Genomic DNA, 15,765 nt, shown 5'->3' with positions numbered 1-15,765 from the left:
GTTAAAACCTAGTTTGTTCCAGCATTATATAAAAGTACAGACAGTGTTCACGGACGTTCCGGCTCGTTGGTCTAGGGGTATGATTCTCGCTTCGGGTGCGAGAGGTCCCGGGTTCAAATCCCGGACGAGCCCTTGATTTTTTTATTAAAAAGACAAAGGCTTAAAAAAATCGGCTGGTTGTGATTGACTGTGTGCTTATATGAATACGTAGTGCAACGTAACTTTAAAAAGAAACGGTTAAAGCTGTTACCTGAAGCGTATTTAATATTATGCGGTAACGGTGTCTTTATGCCATTATCGCAAGCTGATTATTGTGCGTTTATTTCGATGTTAGTGTACCAAAAATTAAAATCCTTTGCAATACACCGAAGACTCATACAAAAAATGAGGGCTCGTCCGGGATTTGAACCCGGGACCTCTCGCACCCTAAGCGAGAATCATACCCCTAGACCAACGAGCCATGTGACAACGACGCTGTACTATTCCTCATTACTAGTAATATTGAGACATGTACGTTAATAATGTTAAATAATGTTAAATGCTTATTTCGTTAAGCAACTGAATGAAAGAATAGCCAGCTGAGTAGCTTATATCAAACGGGAATAACTGAGGGTAATACAAAGACATGGATTACTAATGGATTTAACCATATACTGTAGAGAATATATTTAATCCCTTTGTCTAAGGTAGCTAACATTAGCTGTCTGTTTTCACCCTACACAGCCAGGTAATGGGCGTACATACAAAACGGGCCGTCATCGTAGTGTTCATCATCTGACGTTATCTCAATAAAAAAAAAGTGACGATCGAAGTGGTCGCCCTGCCCTTGTCGCTACACTGTAAAAAAAACAAAAAAAAACCGGCAGCTGTGGTTGCCAGAACGTTACCGTAATAAATACGGTGCAATTTTTTTTTAATATTGCGATAAAGAGATATTGTCACTGTTGATTTCACGTTTAAGATTGCCATTTTGTTCCATTGTTTACTGTATAAATTAACAAAATGTCCACCAAAAGAAACGCTATTTTACCATATAATTGACAAAAGAATACTTTATAAATGAAAACACCTAAATTAAAGATTTTACAATTAAATATTACTGTATATTTTTGTTAGAGATATGGTGTTTAGTACATTTAACAGTGAGAAAAAGTATTTTTTTTTACAAAATATAATGGCAAAAATTAGAGTGGTGGCTTGTATTACATTAAATACATATTACAGTGTATTGTACAGTGGAGTAAAGTATTTTTAAAAAAAAAACAAAACTGTAAAAAATACTGTTTTGGCTGATATATACATTTACGGTGTTTCATTGTTACTGAAACTGAATTAACTCATTTATCATTTTACGGCCTTTTACTGTCTGGTTTGTCAGTTTTTCACCGTAAAATCAACTGACATTTTTTACAGTGTAGCTCGCTCCTGTGTTTTAATGGTTTAGCCAGTGGGTGGCAGCAGTGCATCCTATAGAGCTGCTGTCATTGTATCCAAAGGGTGAAGAAGAAGATTAGCTGCCTTTTAATTGGTTGGTATAAGTCATTGTCGTAGCACGAATGAAAACCAATAGTTATACGACATACTTTAGGATGATCCAATCAGGTGCCGTGTGGAGGAGGGACATCGTCCTGTAAACGATCTCCTCCAAATTCAACCGTTGTGATTGTGATCGTTTTTATACTCGGAACTGTTTGTAGTTCTATATGGAAATGCCTATCTAACACGTTTGAAGGCCATTTAAGTTGTCTCTTATTGTTAGAAATCACCTGCGTCCGCACGAGTCTCGAAACGGAAGCGCTACATTTCGCAGATGACAATAGTCAGCTAAGTTGGCGAAGCTAACTGGATAGCTTGAAGCATGCCGAATTTTTGCGCGGCCCCAAACTGTACACGGAAGAGCACACAGTCAGATTTGGCTTTCTTTCGGTTTCCACGGGACCCAGAAAGGTAATTAAGGCATCATTTTAACATTACCCGCGTTGACAGACTAAAGCAGCCATCTAACCATGGAGCTGGTGTTGAGAAATGCATTGAGGAAACCTTTAAAATTAAATTATCTGACTACAACACAAAATCCTCACCTATTTCTCTGTCTGATCGTTTGATGGGGAATGATGAGCAGGAGACGTCCGAGTTCTCAGTTTAACTTCACTTTATTACACTACGTCAAGAAATGTGCAGTTTACAGAGTCTCTGGGTTCAATCCACACGTCCCTGACATGACATAGGCTGGTCAGTTCATTAAGGCTGATGCAGTCTACTTTCCCTTGAACCCTTTTTTATAACCTAACAGAGGTTTAATAAAAATGTAGGTTGAACTTTCCAGAAGTCTGACTTTTTGTGATGATAGAATCTTACTCTAAGCAGGACAGAGAACGTTTAAGTAGATGGAGTAAATGTATTTAGAGTAATGTATTTAGTTTAATCATAGTTTAAAAACAATATTAGCACATGAGCAGTGTAGCAAAGCATCTTGCATGATTAATCAATAAATGCACAGAGAAAGGGTACATACACAGTTTGCGAATTACGCACACATAGATAGTGACCTATGTCAACAGATAGTGACCCCCATCCACAAAGACAGAATAAGAGACAGAAAAACAGATAATTCTAACACTGGTGCACTTTCTTAGTTGGAATTGTAATCATAACAATTGCAAAGTTAGCTTAACTAACTAAATCATTACCTTTTAATGAATCACATTACATCTTTGTCCTTCATTTTCCAATACCTTTGTAACTGTTTTTTCATACAAAAAAATGAAAATAGCAGTAAAAAAATGTATCAACTCATGGTGCTCTATTTTAACTTTAGTTGTTGATGTTGCATATCCTACTGTCTCAGCAATACACACTGCAGCTATATAACAACACGGCTACTTTAATAGTTGAAAATTTAATCTAAGCAATGAAAAATATTTTCCCGCAATTCATTACTAAAGTTTTTTACATTCTGAACTGTGGCAATAGCTTTTTCCCCACCTTAAATTGTGTCCACAGCAATGATTAGCTATATTGTGTTTTATAGCCTAGTGTTCCTAACTAAGCTCTCCATCACAGTTGAAAAAAATTTAGTATGCATGTTGTCATTTCTAAGGCAGTTTTCCGTATGAATGTGCTATATTTATAGAATTTGATAGATGTCTACACAGACCGACATAGCTACTGTCTCAGTGCATTGCTGTTTTTCAAATGTCTTTTTCAGATGCCGAATCTGGGTAGAGAACTGCCGCAGAGCAGATCTAGAGGCCAAAACATCAGACCAGTTGAACAAGCACTACAGATTATGCGCCAAACATTTTGACCCAGCGATGGTGTGCAAAACGGTGAGTGTCTCACTGGTTCTAACATGTCTGGCCACTTAGTTTACAAAAAGTGTTTGTGCCTTATTTAAGTTTATTGCATTTCAGAGCCCCTACAGGACTGTGTTGAAGGATACAGCCATTCCAACCATATTTGATTTGACAAGTCATCTAAAAAACCCTCACACCAGACATCGGAAGCGGATTAAAGAACTTGTAAGCAAAATACTTCATAGCTCTGTTGTTTCAAATGCAACTCTGAAACTTGATAGTTTGACCAACTGTTGTCTGTGTTTTGGAAATTAACTTAATTTTTTTCTTTTAGACTGAAGAAGACATAAGGAAGATTAAAGAAAGGAGATGTAAGTATGTAGGAAATGTACTAATGATCATAAAGGGAAAATACTTGCATGCTAATTTTATTCAGCTTTCACTGAATTTGATCACTTTTCTTTTTTTTTCCTGTATCTTTTCCCAGTGGCATCTTCTATCGAACAGCTCGCATCCAAAAAAGATGCAGCAGAGGAGAGCACGAGCACCAATGAGGATGAACCTCAACTGTCCACAGAGGAGAAAGAGTTTCGTGATTACCTGCGATCCTTGTTTGAGGTCGTGGTCATGTTAGCAAAACAGAGCATCCCATTAGTGTCTGCCAAAGCATCTGAAGCTGAAGACCTGTCCAACAACTTCCAGGCCCTTCTAGATTACCGCATGAATGTTGGAGATGAGGCTTTGAAGAAGCGGTTTCAGGCGACAGCTGTTAACACAGAATACCTCTCTGCCACCCAGCAGAGCCAGCTGCTGGACGTCTGCGAGAACACGGTGAGGGAGGAGATGCTGATGGAGGTGAGAGAGAGTCGCTTCTTCTCCCTGGTGACAGGGGACCTGGTGGAATTTGGAAAGGAGAAACACCTGCCTCTGTTTTTACGCTTTGTGAATCAGCACAACGTCCTCCGAGAGGAGTTTTTGGACTTCATGTCTTTTGATGGTGAGGAGTCTGAGCTGGTGGAGAGGCTGGAGGCGCAGCTCACAGAGCGGTGGGGGCTCAGCATGGAGGACTGCCGTGGTCAGGCCCACAAGGCCACTGGGACTTCCACCACCAAGATGAAAGCTGTGGCGGTATTACTGATGGAGAAGTATCCGCTGGCATTGCACATGCCTTGCTCTCATATGGCACTGAACATCCACTTGGCCAACAATCTGCCTTTTCCCAATGTCCAGGTGGTTATGGAGACTCTGAGGAGGATCTCTGCTTTCTTCAGAAGCCCATTTACTCAGGATGAGCTGGAGGAAGCGATCGCTACTCACTACCAGAAAAACGAGGAGAAAGGAGCTACGCTAAAACAAGCCTGTGGCTCAGGATGGACGTTGCAGCACAACGTCTTTGATGTGCTGTTAGACATGTTGCCACCTCTGCTGATGTGCATGGACAGCATTCGGGACAATAAAGACGGCAAGTTCACCGAGGCTGTCACAGCTGACGCTTATTCATTCACAGAAACTCTGTCTGACTTCGAGATCATTGTCACTATCGTCATCTTAAAGAACGTTCTCACATTCACCAGGGCCTTTGGGAGGAATCTCCAAGGGGAAACACTTGATGTGTTTTTTGCTGCCAACAGTTTAACTGCTGTCCTGCATTCCCTAAACGAGGTGAATGATAACATTGACGTCTACCATGAGTTCTGGTACGAGGAGGCTGTGAGCGTGGCCAGTGTGATGGAGCTTCCTTTGAAGGTGCCGAGGCTGTTCCTCAGGAAGCAGCGTGCAGCTGATGTGGGCGAAATCCAAGCGGAGGCGTATTTTAAGGAGTACGTGACCGTCCCTGTCATCCACGGCATCATGCAGGAGGTGGAGGACATGTTCTCCGAGACCAACCTCAAAGCCCTTAAGTGCCTGTCACTGGTCCCAGCCGTCATGGGCCAGATGAAGTTCAACACCACCGAGGAGAACTACGCCGACGTTTACCGCAACGACCTCCCCAACCCAGACACACTTCCCGCAGAGCTTCACTGCTGGAGAATCAAGTGGAAGCACAGGGGCAAAGAGGTGCGCCTGCCCACCACCATCCACGAAACCCTTCAGCTGCCAGATGTCAAGTTCTTCCCCAACGTCAACTCCTTCCTCAAGGTGCTTTCCGCTTTGCCGGTCCTGAAACTAGAGGACAACAGAAGTGAGACGGCGAGTGAACGACTGCGGGCTTACCTCGACGGCATGCCCACCAAGCAGTGGAACAAAAGTCTTGCAATGCTTAACATTAACACACATGTCAAACACGACCTGGATGTCATGGTGGACAAATACTGCAGACTCTATCCAGAGGATGACCCTGAAGCGGAGTCTGAGGAAGTGGCGTCTGAGGAAGTGGCTGAAGAAGAAGTTGCGGCGAAATGAAGCGACAGACACTGAGCTTTTGTGAGACAAAAATTAATGAAACATACAGTCATGGAAAACATTATTAGACCACCCTTTATCTTCAATTTCTTGTTCATTTTAATGATTTTGGTTATCAAGAAAACAATGGAAAACGGCTAGATATCAGCTCTTAAATTAAACTCTTTTGAGCTATTTTCGTTGTTATCATTATATTTGTCCAAACAAATGTACCTTTAGTTGTACCAGGCATTAAAATTAACAATAAATTGAAGAAAACAAGGTTGGTCTAATAATTTTTTCCATGACTGTATGTTGTCAATCATAAACACATCCTCCTTTGGTCTCTCATTTAGTTTTTGATGTATTTGTACACTTGAATGTAAGTACTAATGGTTTAAATGCAGATGTTTGAAAAATAATGGACGCCATTTGTGTTCAGTCCTGGAGATGGAAAAGAAAAGAAATAACATTGCAGTTTAATCTTGCAATGCAAGTAAGTAAGCAGGAAAATAACCTAATGGAGACTCCATAACCACAAAACACCCCCAAATGTAAGAGTGTCATAGGAACAGTTTGTAAATATTCTAAGTTCTGAATCTTTGTCAGGTTGCTTTAATATTAGACTGTCATTAATTAGCATGATCCTGCAATAAGTTTGTTGTTTTAATTTGTTCCATTTAGTTGTTGAGTTTTTCTGCAGAAATGAACTGCCATAAATTACTCATTTACTATCTGCTTTATTTCACTGTGTTCTTTTTCATTTACATGATGTAAGAAAGTGGCCCTGGTGATACAGCACATTGATTCCTTTCTACTGACTATGAGGCAGGAAGAGCACAAGAGGGAGCAGTTACACCAAAATCAGCTGTACCCCTGTGTTCATGCTCAATGAGATGGATGTTTTTCCTTAAATAAACAAGTAGCGGGTACTGCTAGCGTGACATGTTTTGGGTAGTTAAAAAGGGCATCAAGTTCACATTTTAAAGGGTAAATTCAGATAGAAATAGCACTTGGATCAACTCAAGGAAAAAGTGTAGGAAATGGAATACAACTTTAAATGGAGCAGTGATTTAATTGTAGTGTGTCACTATTTATGATAAGATAGTTCTTTTTTTTCTGCCACACAACTATTCATCAATATGTACATTTTTGCATACCTAAGTTCACAATCTGTTTGCTTTAATAAAATCTTTTGTAGAGAAAGCCATATTAGGAGTCCTCTTTGTGGCAAAATCTTGGTGTTAAATTTTCCCTTTCTCCAGTTGCATGCAGTTTCATCTTTTAATCAATCTAGTTACCCTCTTAAAAGGAAAATTACATGCAAATGTGAATGTTAAAAACGAAATATGAATAGATGTAAATATTTAGCTCCAGCAGGTTGAAGCATACACATATAAACCTTTATTTATTTATTTCTCAGTATCATTATCGGCCATTTCCTCCACATGTACAACAATAGGTTGCTGTTGCATCCTCTGTAGTTTGAAGTTGGCTTTCCCTGACATGGCAGCACACGGGTTAAGAGTGTCTCCTCCCCTTCTCTGCTGGCCAGACGATGACGAGCTCAGGTGATAGTTCACCGTGCAAACTCACGGTGCAGACCCCGGGCATCTCGAAGCATCACACAAATGTGGGTGGGGTCGCTTTGATGCGCAACCAGACAGCAATGTGCACTCCACAGCAAACCCCGAAGTCCATTTAAACTTCAGTAAGAACAAATAGCCTGCAGGAGGAGAAAGAGGGAGGCGTGGGGGCTCTACTTTCCTGAGTCTCAGGAACAGATCGGTGAATTACATAAAGCTTTAAGGAGGAATAACCCTGACAGGAACAGAGTACAGGGTGAGAGGCCGAGCATTTGCAAGTCTACGACTCGTGAGTAGTACGTTTATTTATCACTCAATTAGAGTTGTTCTGCGCATCTTTTTCTTGCAAGCCTACTAGTATCTCTCATCATGGCATGGCCGTGCATCACGCGTGCTTGCTGCATCAACCGCTTCTGGACCGAGCTGGACAAAGCGGACATCGCGGTGCCTTTGGTTTTCACCAAGTACTCGGATGTGGCCGACGTGCAGCATCTTCCCCATCACCCGCAGCCGAGGCTGAAGAGGGCCGGAGGCATTGCCATAGAAACCCAGCCTCATCCCGGCGAGCAGGAGGCTGGGAAGGCACCGCCCGCGACGGGTGCCGCAGCGGGCAAAGATGGCTCTACTGCGTCCGTCATGCGCCAAGACTTCAAGGCGTGGAGAGTGCGCCCCGAGCCCAGCTGCAAACCCAGAGATGAGTACAGGCTCTCTGCGGCCCCGTTCAACAACGAAACTCAGTACCAGAAGGATTATAAGGCCTGGCCTATACCGAAGAAGCACGACCACCCCTGGATCCCCAAACCCAGCCCCACCAGTACCGGCGGGCCGGAGAGGAGCGCAGGCAGCGGTAAGCAGGAGCATGCGGCCGCCGAGGCCGAGAGCGGCGTGGAGAAGAGCGAGATTGAGGAGAAAACACAGGAGAAAGAATCAAAAGAGGCCCCGAAGAAAAGCGTGAAGAGGGAAAAGTCATCAGAGAGACAAACCGGTGAGAAAACCGAGGCACAGATTGCTGCAGATGCGAGCGCCGAGCAGAGGAAAGGCAGAGCAGCTGCAGACGCTCTCAACAGACAGATAAAGCAGGTTATGTCGACTTCCAGCAGCTACAGGTAAGTGTGAGAGGGAGCGAGCCATCGTCATGTAGAGTTGGCTGTGTTCATTTTATTCTCAGTCCATTAGAATAAAAGCCTTTTGCTTTGCTGTCACTTTTATAATATGTTAGCACTGAGTTATTTTAATTCTAAGGCACTAAGAAGTAGCCTCTCAGCACTGCAACTGACCCACAGAGGTAGCTTCTGTATGCCACACAGCCTCACTGTGCACTGATGAACCATTTAGAGATCATCTAGGGAGATTTGGTACTCATGGTCTCTTGTTACAATCTCCAGTGATTTCCAAAGCAAACTGATATTGCCTCAGATAAAGGTTGCTTTATTGATTTGTTCCTGCTTTATCCTCCCTAAGAGTACTACTAAATCAATGCAGTATAGGCCATGAATGAGTACAGCGAGTAAAAGGGCCTGAATGTAATCCTGTGTCTTAATGTGGTTTATTTGCAGGCTTCCTCTAAATTGAATTAAGGATGCATGATGCATGCAAGTTACTGGCTTCAGTCTGCCCCACGGAAAGATTTGAGTTAACATTCGTCATGCCAGTGCATTCAATTTTGTCTGTATTATAAGAGAAACTTCTTCCAAATGATTATTTCAAATGTACTCAACTGGCCGATAAAACGTATGTGCCATTAATTAAAGTGCAGTTACAATGTGCTTTGTGAGCAGAAAAACAAACTGAATCTGATTAAATAATTAATGAAATGTTAAATTAATTATTGGAAGTTGTACGGACGAAGAACACAGGTGTATGACAAGAATACACAAAGAAACAGATGAAATAGCTATGAGAATAGCCTCTTAATATCTAGTGGCTGCTTTTATAAATTATCTTATTTATTGAAGTGAAGCATTGAATTCCTTGTGATGGCTTCTTGATATAAAAAATAAAATATTTAGCCCTTATTATCCACAATAGGTATGCTTAAAAGACCACAAGCCTCAATTTTGGCATTTTACAGAGCACGCAAGTCCAGACAGTAAACCAGCTCATGTTGCCATGTCAGAAATCAGAGAACTTAAACTAGAACTAAAAAATCAATGCTGAAAGTAACAGTCAGCCAATATGGAGAAATTATATGAGAATATGATCCTGCATTAAAAAATCAAGTATTAACCATGTTCAGCAGAGCTCGACACATCCTGGTGCTGAGATATCGTCAACATGAGACATTATAATCACATATAAAATCTCTTATTCTGACTTTAAGACCAGTCAAATTTAATACTGCCATGTTCCTAAGTGGACAAAAGTATGCAATCATATTCCATACCTTGCAAAAATCCTCCTGTACAAATAAAAATGCTGAACACACTTTCCATTTTGTTAGCATGACATGTCAATTGGGCCTAAATTGCTACAAGGCAGCATGTAAACTATACAATTTAATTTTCTAACAATTTAATTTATGTTAAATCTTTAAGAGCTGAAGTTGATCGATAAATTAGTGACCCAAAATCATTTAGCAACTACTTTGATAGTTCATTTATCCATGACTTAACATTTTCTGCTTCCAAGTTCCCCAAAATAATGGTTTGATGTTTTTCTGTGTCATCTTTAATCAATAAAATAACAGACAACGCCCAGTGATGTTCAGTTAATCAGAAAAATAGCTGTCAGATAAAACAGTAAATTACAGCGGTACAAAGCAACCTCTCTGTTTTCTTTTTTCCATTGTTCTTAGGACTGAGTTCAAGGCGTATAAGGATGTGAAACCAGTCAAGGCCATTAAAGCTGCATCTCAGTATAAGCCCCCAGTGGAGGAGACCAGTCTGGAAACCAGCTACAGTGCCACATACAAGGGGGAGCAGGTGAAGGATCCCCCCGCTGATAACAAGCTGATGGATCGCAGGAGGATACGCAGCCTGTACAGTGAGCCCGGCAAGGAGCCTGCCAAGGTGAGAGCATGCTCACACACACACATCTTAGTTAGTTTACATCTTTAAAATACTGGCACCACCATTTACTATGACACAAGTTTTATAAATACTTTGGGCTTCATTCACCAACATCAGCTTAAGTTATTTCTTAAAATTGATATTTGGAAGGTTTGAAGAAAAAAAGTCTATGTCAGATTAATGAAGGACTACTTTTTGTCCAAAAAAAGCATAATCAATCACCAATCAATGGCTCACAATTAACTTAATTGGCCATACTGCTTTGTAAAATAATTATAAAAAGTATTGTTAATGATAAAATAATAGTCTGATTTAATTCCTATAATAGTATAAAACTGTATATTTGAACAAAATGAAAGAAATAATTATATAATAATTAATTATATTTATTATATTTAAAATAATTAATTATATAATAATATAAATAATAATTATTTTGCACAAATTTACATAACTGTGCTTTTCAGTGTGCATCATTTCTGTTCCAAATAAGAAAATATTGTTAAAAGTTATAATGAAAACTGCATAAGTGGGGTTTATGAAGATAATGTCTTCTTAGCAACAGTTGGTGAATGAGGCCCATTGAATTATAGCCATGTTTAAAACTCGTTAGCCCTGCTGTGTCATTTTCAGTACTTAGCAAATGGTTAACAAACTGTTTTTCAGTTTTGAACTTAAACTCTTACTCACTGGAAGTGCTGGTGCTGTTATATTTTACAAACCATCCAAGTCACACTGTGGCTTGATGGCAAGTGATTGGTTCTCAGACTAAACACCAACAAAACAGCTTCATATTTAAATTTTAAGACACTTTAAAATCAAAAAGAGCACTTGCCATTGGTGATTCCATCATTCCTATATAGCAGCCAGCGAAATGTTTAAATAGCCACTCTGTGTACATTTTAACAAAACAAACAACAATAAACTGAGACAGAAAATATTTATTGCATCAGTTTGACATTTACGTTAATATCCATCTTTTGGGTTATAGCAGCAAGCGACAGCATCTCATACCAAAGTAGACCTTTATTTGAAGATAAATTGGTATCAGCGTGCATGTTTTGGACAGTTCAGACATCACTTGGTTAATAATGTGTCTATCGTAGTGTGTTCATATAGCCACTCCCTCTCTCATCCTTGTAGGACGTCTCAGAGACTGAGAACAGCTCTGTTCTAAATCTGCTGTAGTCAGGTGTGTTCCCTGTTTCTTCTAGAAGGCATGGAGGCTGACCTCAAATTGATCAGACGCAGACGTGTATACTGTACACACACACACACACACACACACACACGCACACACACATGTACACACACAGTATGCGCCTTGGCTACTAAAGACCTATTACCACATCTATCACTCAGCTGCCAGATGCAACCCTGCAAATCAGCCACATTTTCACTGTTTGCCCACCTCTCAGCCTGCACTACCCACCACCTTGGATGCAGCTTAATAGTTTCAAAAAATGTCCATGCAAATTCTGTGGGTTTATGCAAGAGGATGGATTCATTTCTTAATGCAGGAAACAAAAACGACTTAGATGATATTTCCAAGAAACAGATGTGAATCAAAAGAAAATACAAGGATTTACTGCATCAGTGGAGGTCAACAAGACAAAAAACCTCTTTACATTTGATTAGTATACATTTAAACAGATCTTCACTGTTTAGGGCTCTATTTTGGTGAAAACGTATGGTGCAAATGGTATTTTCAGATGTCTGCACACAAAGTGGTAAGAGAGGCCCAACATGATTCGTACCAATGGCAGTAACAGATGGTACACTTGTTTGCAGATGATGTTGTCCATTTGGCTCTTAATGTCCTATTTGCATTGTAGCAGTTTGCAGCTCAGTGTGATGCCCTAAAGAACAAACTCTATTCTTTAAGGTCCCTTTTTAAGGCATCAAAACTGTGTACTTAAAATTTGTAAATGTGTTTAATCAATTCTGGACTGTAGAACACGTAAGACCGCCATGGTTCAGAGTTTCCTGCTCTTAAGGGTATTTTTGGCCATAAATGACACAATCCCGTATCACACTTCATGTTAAATTATTCCTCCTTCACTTGTTGTGTCTGTGGCAACAAAATTTGAAAATGGTATTTGCCTTATGCACCTCAACCCTTTCGCAGAAATAGAGCCCTTCATTTTACTGTCAGAAATGAGCATTTGCCATCTACAATATACAACTTTATAAGGTTTATTTATTCAGCAAAAGTTGAGCATGTTTGCAACTTTTCTGCTGTCCACCAACTCATTTATACAAATTGAACACCTGGGTACTTATCCATGAGTCTTTTATTGCTGTGGCAACCCGACAAGACAAGAGAGAAGCTCGGTGCATTGCTTAATTTTCCCTGTTGGTGTGGAAATACAAACCAGCAATCCTACAGTCGCACGCCTGCTTCTTAAACATTTAGGTTTTTCCACCACTATTAATAGTTGAATGTTTCTAAAGATATTTCATTGTTGAGTAGTAAGACTAACATCATTATACTAATATAAACCATTAACTTTGTATGTTATGGTTTCTTTAAAAATGTATTGGAAAACTGCACGAGCCACTGTTCTATAAAAGGAAAGGCACAAATGCACCTTTTGTGCTGTGTTTCTTTTTTCTTTTATTATCTTCATTGCACTAACCACATAATGCAAATATCACCTATACGTATGGTGTCATTTGCCTGTCATTATTATAAGTAAAAGGATAGAACAAAGGTATGTATTGCATGCTAAAATAGGACTTTGACATGATTTACAGTCTACATGATTCAGGCACAAGACATATTTTTGACATTTTGGGAAATTAACTTATTTGCTTTCTTGCCAAGAGTTACATGAGAATTTAGACTCCCCAAGCTACAAGCTACAGCCAGCAGCAGATTAGCTTAGTTTAGCATAAAGACTGGAAACATCCATGAGTCTTGCTGTCGCATGAAGACTTCAGGAAGTCACTAGACCCTGTCAAGTTTCCAGTCTTTATGCTAAGCTAAGCTAATCAGCTGTATAGGGAGTAGTATCAGATCTTCTCATCTAACTCACGATAAGAAAGTAAAAAAAGTGCATTTCCTAAAATATCAAAATAGTGCTTTTACATTTAATTGCTTTTGAATATAGTAATTTTAGTCTTTATTTTCTCAGTCTTTTCATTGTTCTTCTCTTTCAGGTGGATAAACCAGTGTCTCGCGCCAAACCAAAAAAGACACCAACAACAACAACAGGGAAGATGGTGAAAAAATCAAAAGAGAAGCAGATTGCAAGTTCCCAGTCAGCCAAGAAGAAACCGTCTCTGAGCGCCCCACAACCCAAACCAGATGGAGCCGTCACAAAGAAGAGCAAAGAGATCAGCAACAGACTGGCTGAAGCGAAGCAGTAAAAGTAGTTCATCTCTACACTTTTATGTGCGTGACCGAAGGCGACTTGACAAATTAGGCAAATTTCTTCCGTATGGTTTATTTCCTTACCTGTTGTTTTTGCTGGTCTGTCATATATTGTTCACTTCTGAATGGGCACTGATGTTGAGCTTTTAGAATAATGCAAATAATTTCACTGTAAAATGTGTGAGTGTGTGTGCGTGTATGTGTGTAAATGTGTGAAAGTATGCAATTTCCTGTATTTTGGTGCACAGAACCGCTTTATATTATTGAGCACATAATTTGCACATTGTTTATATGAGTTGTTTGACATCGAAGTATAAAAAAGAGCCATCAGTACACATGAAGTGTGTGTATGAAAGGGCATTTTTACCTTTGTGTCTGAGTGGATGACAGTTGAGATCAATATTAAAATGATTGTAGAAAATGTCAAGGGGATGCTTTTTCTCTGAGACTGTATCACTTATGAGGTTTTGTGAAAGTACAAAATCTGTTTTACGGTTGCGTTTCCTAGTTACAGTGCCTCCGCTGTATGGTCCTGGTTTTCATTTCATTGTTCTGGATGATATCTGGTTTTATCAGTTTGGTTGCTAAGAAACCAAATGAACTGTAATATAATTGCCACAGCTTGCATGCAGGACCCCATTTTTGGTTGAGTAGCATCATTTTAGCAGACTAAATGTCACAGTCACATTTTAGCTTGTAAATTGAGCAATTAAAAATTAATGTATAGGGGCAAGACCTTTTCAGATATAATGCATGTGTAGTATTAGATTCTGATCACACTGACTAACAAAAGTACATACACATAAGTAAAATCATAGTCTAGTGGCTATTAAGGCTATAAACTAAACACACCAGCAATATGGTTTCACCCACAAACATATTTCTTGCAATTCCAATGGAGATCCACTCCTTCGACTTAATGGGAATACTGCAGTTTTTATGATGACTCAGTATTTTGTGACATTGTACTCCATCCTCTCCTCTGAGCTGTGACGCTGTAATCGTGCTAAATAAGAAAAAAAGATATGCATATCCTGTTAGGCCTGAAAAAGGATTGTATTTACTCAATAGGTGTCACTCTGAATGGGCTGATTTCTCCAGGTGTTGAAGGACAAGGAATGGGCCAGGACTTGAAGTGCAGCTCTTAAAAAAACGCTGCTGTCTGAAAATGCGCAAATCACATCTATTCATTGTGAGCATGACATGAGGTGTTTTTACTAAAAGCCCGTAGCGGCCAACATGGCTGCAGTGTGTGAGAGCCCACTCGAGCACCACCCACCGTGAGTCTGCTTCCAGTTTTAGCTTCCGTGTATGTGTGTGTGAGTGAGAGAGTTTTTTGTGTATGACCTCTACAGCCTGCTGCCTGCTAGCATCAAGTCTGACCCAACCACTAGACGTGCTGCTATGCACTCCCAACACCCTGGTGCTATATCTCTCATTGTATATGCTGTCTGGTTTGGACTGCGTGTGGCGTCAGACCAGAGTGAAATGATGATATGACAATGTCATACCGCTGCAGACATGTTGTGATATTGTGCTTGTACTCTCAGCTTGCTCTGAATGAACTCTGATTAAAATGATGATACAGAATCCTGTGTTGTGACTTTTTCTACCCTTTTTTGTTTAGCATTACTGTTTCTTTCATGCATTTTTCAAATTGAATAGCAGTATTCTACCTTTACACCCATAATCTCACAAAATATTGCTTTTGAGTTGCAGAAAAGTTGTAAAAAATAAAATGAATAAACAAATATAAAATTAATAAATAGTATTTTAAATGAATGTAAATAAATTATTTTTTTTAAAGATAATTTAATTATATACTTTGTTTGCATTTGATTAATTCATGTGTTTGAATACTCCAGTAATTTAACATAATATATATATTATTCTTTATATTTCCCTAAATGATTAGAAAAATATGAAGGCATTAAACTATAAGAACAGCCTAACTGCAGGACATGGTGGCTATGTTGAAAAAAAAAAAGCATTTAAAAAAACAAGCCACAGAAAACATTTTCCAGGCCTGTATTCTATTCCCACAGCGCTCCTAGAGGCCAAAGTAAGCACGATGTGTAAGGTTTATATGTTTGCTGTGCAAATTTTGATTCTTAAAA

At 39.6% G+C, this 15,765-nt stretch overlaps 2 protein-coding genes and 2 non-coding genes across 5 annotated transcripts; 3 read left to right on the top strand and 1 right to left on the bottom strand.

The window, feature by feature from the left end:
- The first annotated feature begins 60 nt into the window (after nucleotides 1-60).
- trnap-cgg (transfer RNA proline (anticodon CGG)) lies at nucleotides 61-132 on the top strand. Its single transcript has one exon. It is a non-coding gene; the product is annotated as a tRNA-Pro (tRNA).
- Nucleotides 133-388: 256 nt separating this feature from the next.
- On the bottom strand, nucleotides 389-460 carry trnap-agg (transfer RNA proline (anticodon AGG)). Its single transcript has one exon. It is a non-coding gene; the product is annotated as a tRNA-Pro (tRNA).
- A 1,116-nt stretch (nucleotides 461-1,576) lies between these two features.
- Nucleotides 1,577-6,127, top strand: thap12b (THAP domain containing 12b). Its single transcript, XM_059331375.1, has 5 exons — nucleotides 1,577-1,947; nucleotides 3,209-3,329; nucleotides 3,414-3,521; nucleotides 3,631-3,667; nucleotides 3,784-6,127. Exons 1-5 carry the CDS (start codon nucleotides 1,859-1,861, stop codon nucleotides 5,697-5,699), a joined length of 2,271 nt encoding a protein of 756 aa, XP_059187358.1. The 5' UTR covers nucleotides 1,577-1,858; the 3' UTR covers nucleotides 5,700-6,127.
- Nucleotides 6,128-7,002: 875 nt separating this feature from the next.
- On the top strand, nucleotides 7,003-15,238 carry map6b (microtubule-associated protein 6b). Of its 2 annotated transcripts, XM_059331377.1 has the most exons (4): nucleotides 7,003-8,370; nucleotides 10,059-10,272; nucleotides 11,416-11,464; nucleotides 13,435-13,529. In XM_059331377.1, the coding sequence occupies exons 1-3, from the start codon at nucleotides 7,634-7,636 to the stop codon at nucleotides 11,458-11,460; spliced, it is 996 nt and encodes a 331-aa protein (XP_059187360.1). In that variant the 5' UTR covers nucleotides 7,003-7,633; the 3' UTR covers nucleotides 11,461-11,464; nucleotides 13,435-13,529. The 2 variants fall into 2 exon arrangements, with proteins under 2 accessions (XP_059187360.1, XP_059187359.1); XM_059331376.1 differs by lacking the exon at nucleotides 11,416-11,464 and having other exon boundaries at nucleotides 13,435-15,238.
- The last annotated feature ends 527 nt before the right edge of the window (nucleotides 15,239-15,765 follow it).

This window comes from Centropristis striata, chromosome 4 (assembly GCF_030273125.1).
Source record: "Centropristis striata isolate RG_2023a ecotype Rhode Island chromosome 4, C.striata_1.0, whole genome shotgun sequence".
In the NCBI taxonomy this organism is placed as follows: Eukaryota; Metazoa; Chordata; class Actinopteri; order Perciformes; family Serranidae; genus Centropristis; species Centropristis striata.
Note: the sequence above shows the minus strand (reverse complement) of the source record. Positions and strands in the feature narration are given on the sequence as shown.

Bases quoted from the DNA above. Each gene is read 5' to 3' on its own strand.
- thap12b (XM_059331375.1), top strand. From the start codon at position 1,859: ATGCCGAATTTTTGCGCGGCCCCAAACTGTACACGGAAGAGCACACAG. The intron at 1,948-3,208 runs GTAATTAAGGCA...TGTCTTTTTCAG, and splicing joins TTTCCACGGGACCCAGAAAG to ATGCCGAATCTGGGTAGAGA. The intron at 3,330-3,413 runs GTGAGTGTCTCA...ATTGCATTTCAG, and splicing joins CAGCGATGGTGTGCAAAACG to AGCCCCTACAGGACTGTGTT.
- map6b (XM_059331376.1), top strand. From the start codon at position 7,634: ATGGCATGGCCGTGCATCACGCGTGCTTGCTGCATCAACCGCTTCTGG. The intron at 8,371-10,058 runs GTAAGTGTGAGA...CATTGTTCTTAG, and splicing joins TCGACTTCCAGCAGCTACAG to GACTGAGTTCAAGGCGTATA. The intron at 10,273-13,434 runs GTGAGAGCATGC...CTTCTCTTTCAG, and splicing joins CCGGCAAGGAGCCTGCCAAG to GTGGATAAACCAGTGTCTCG.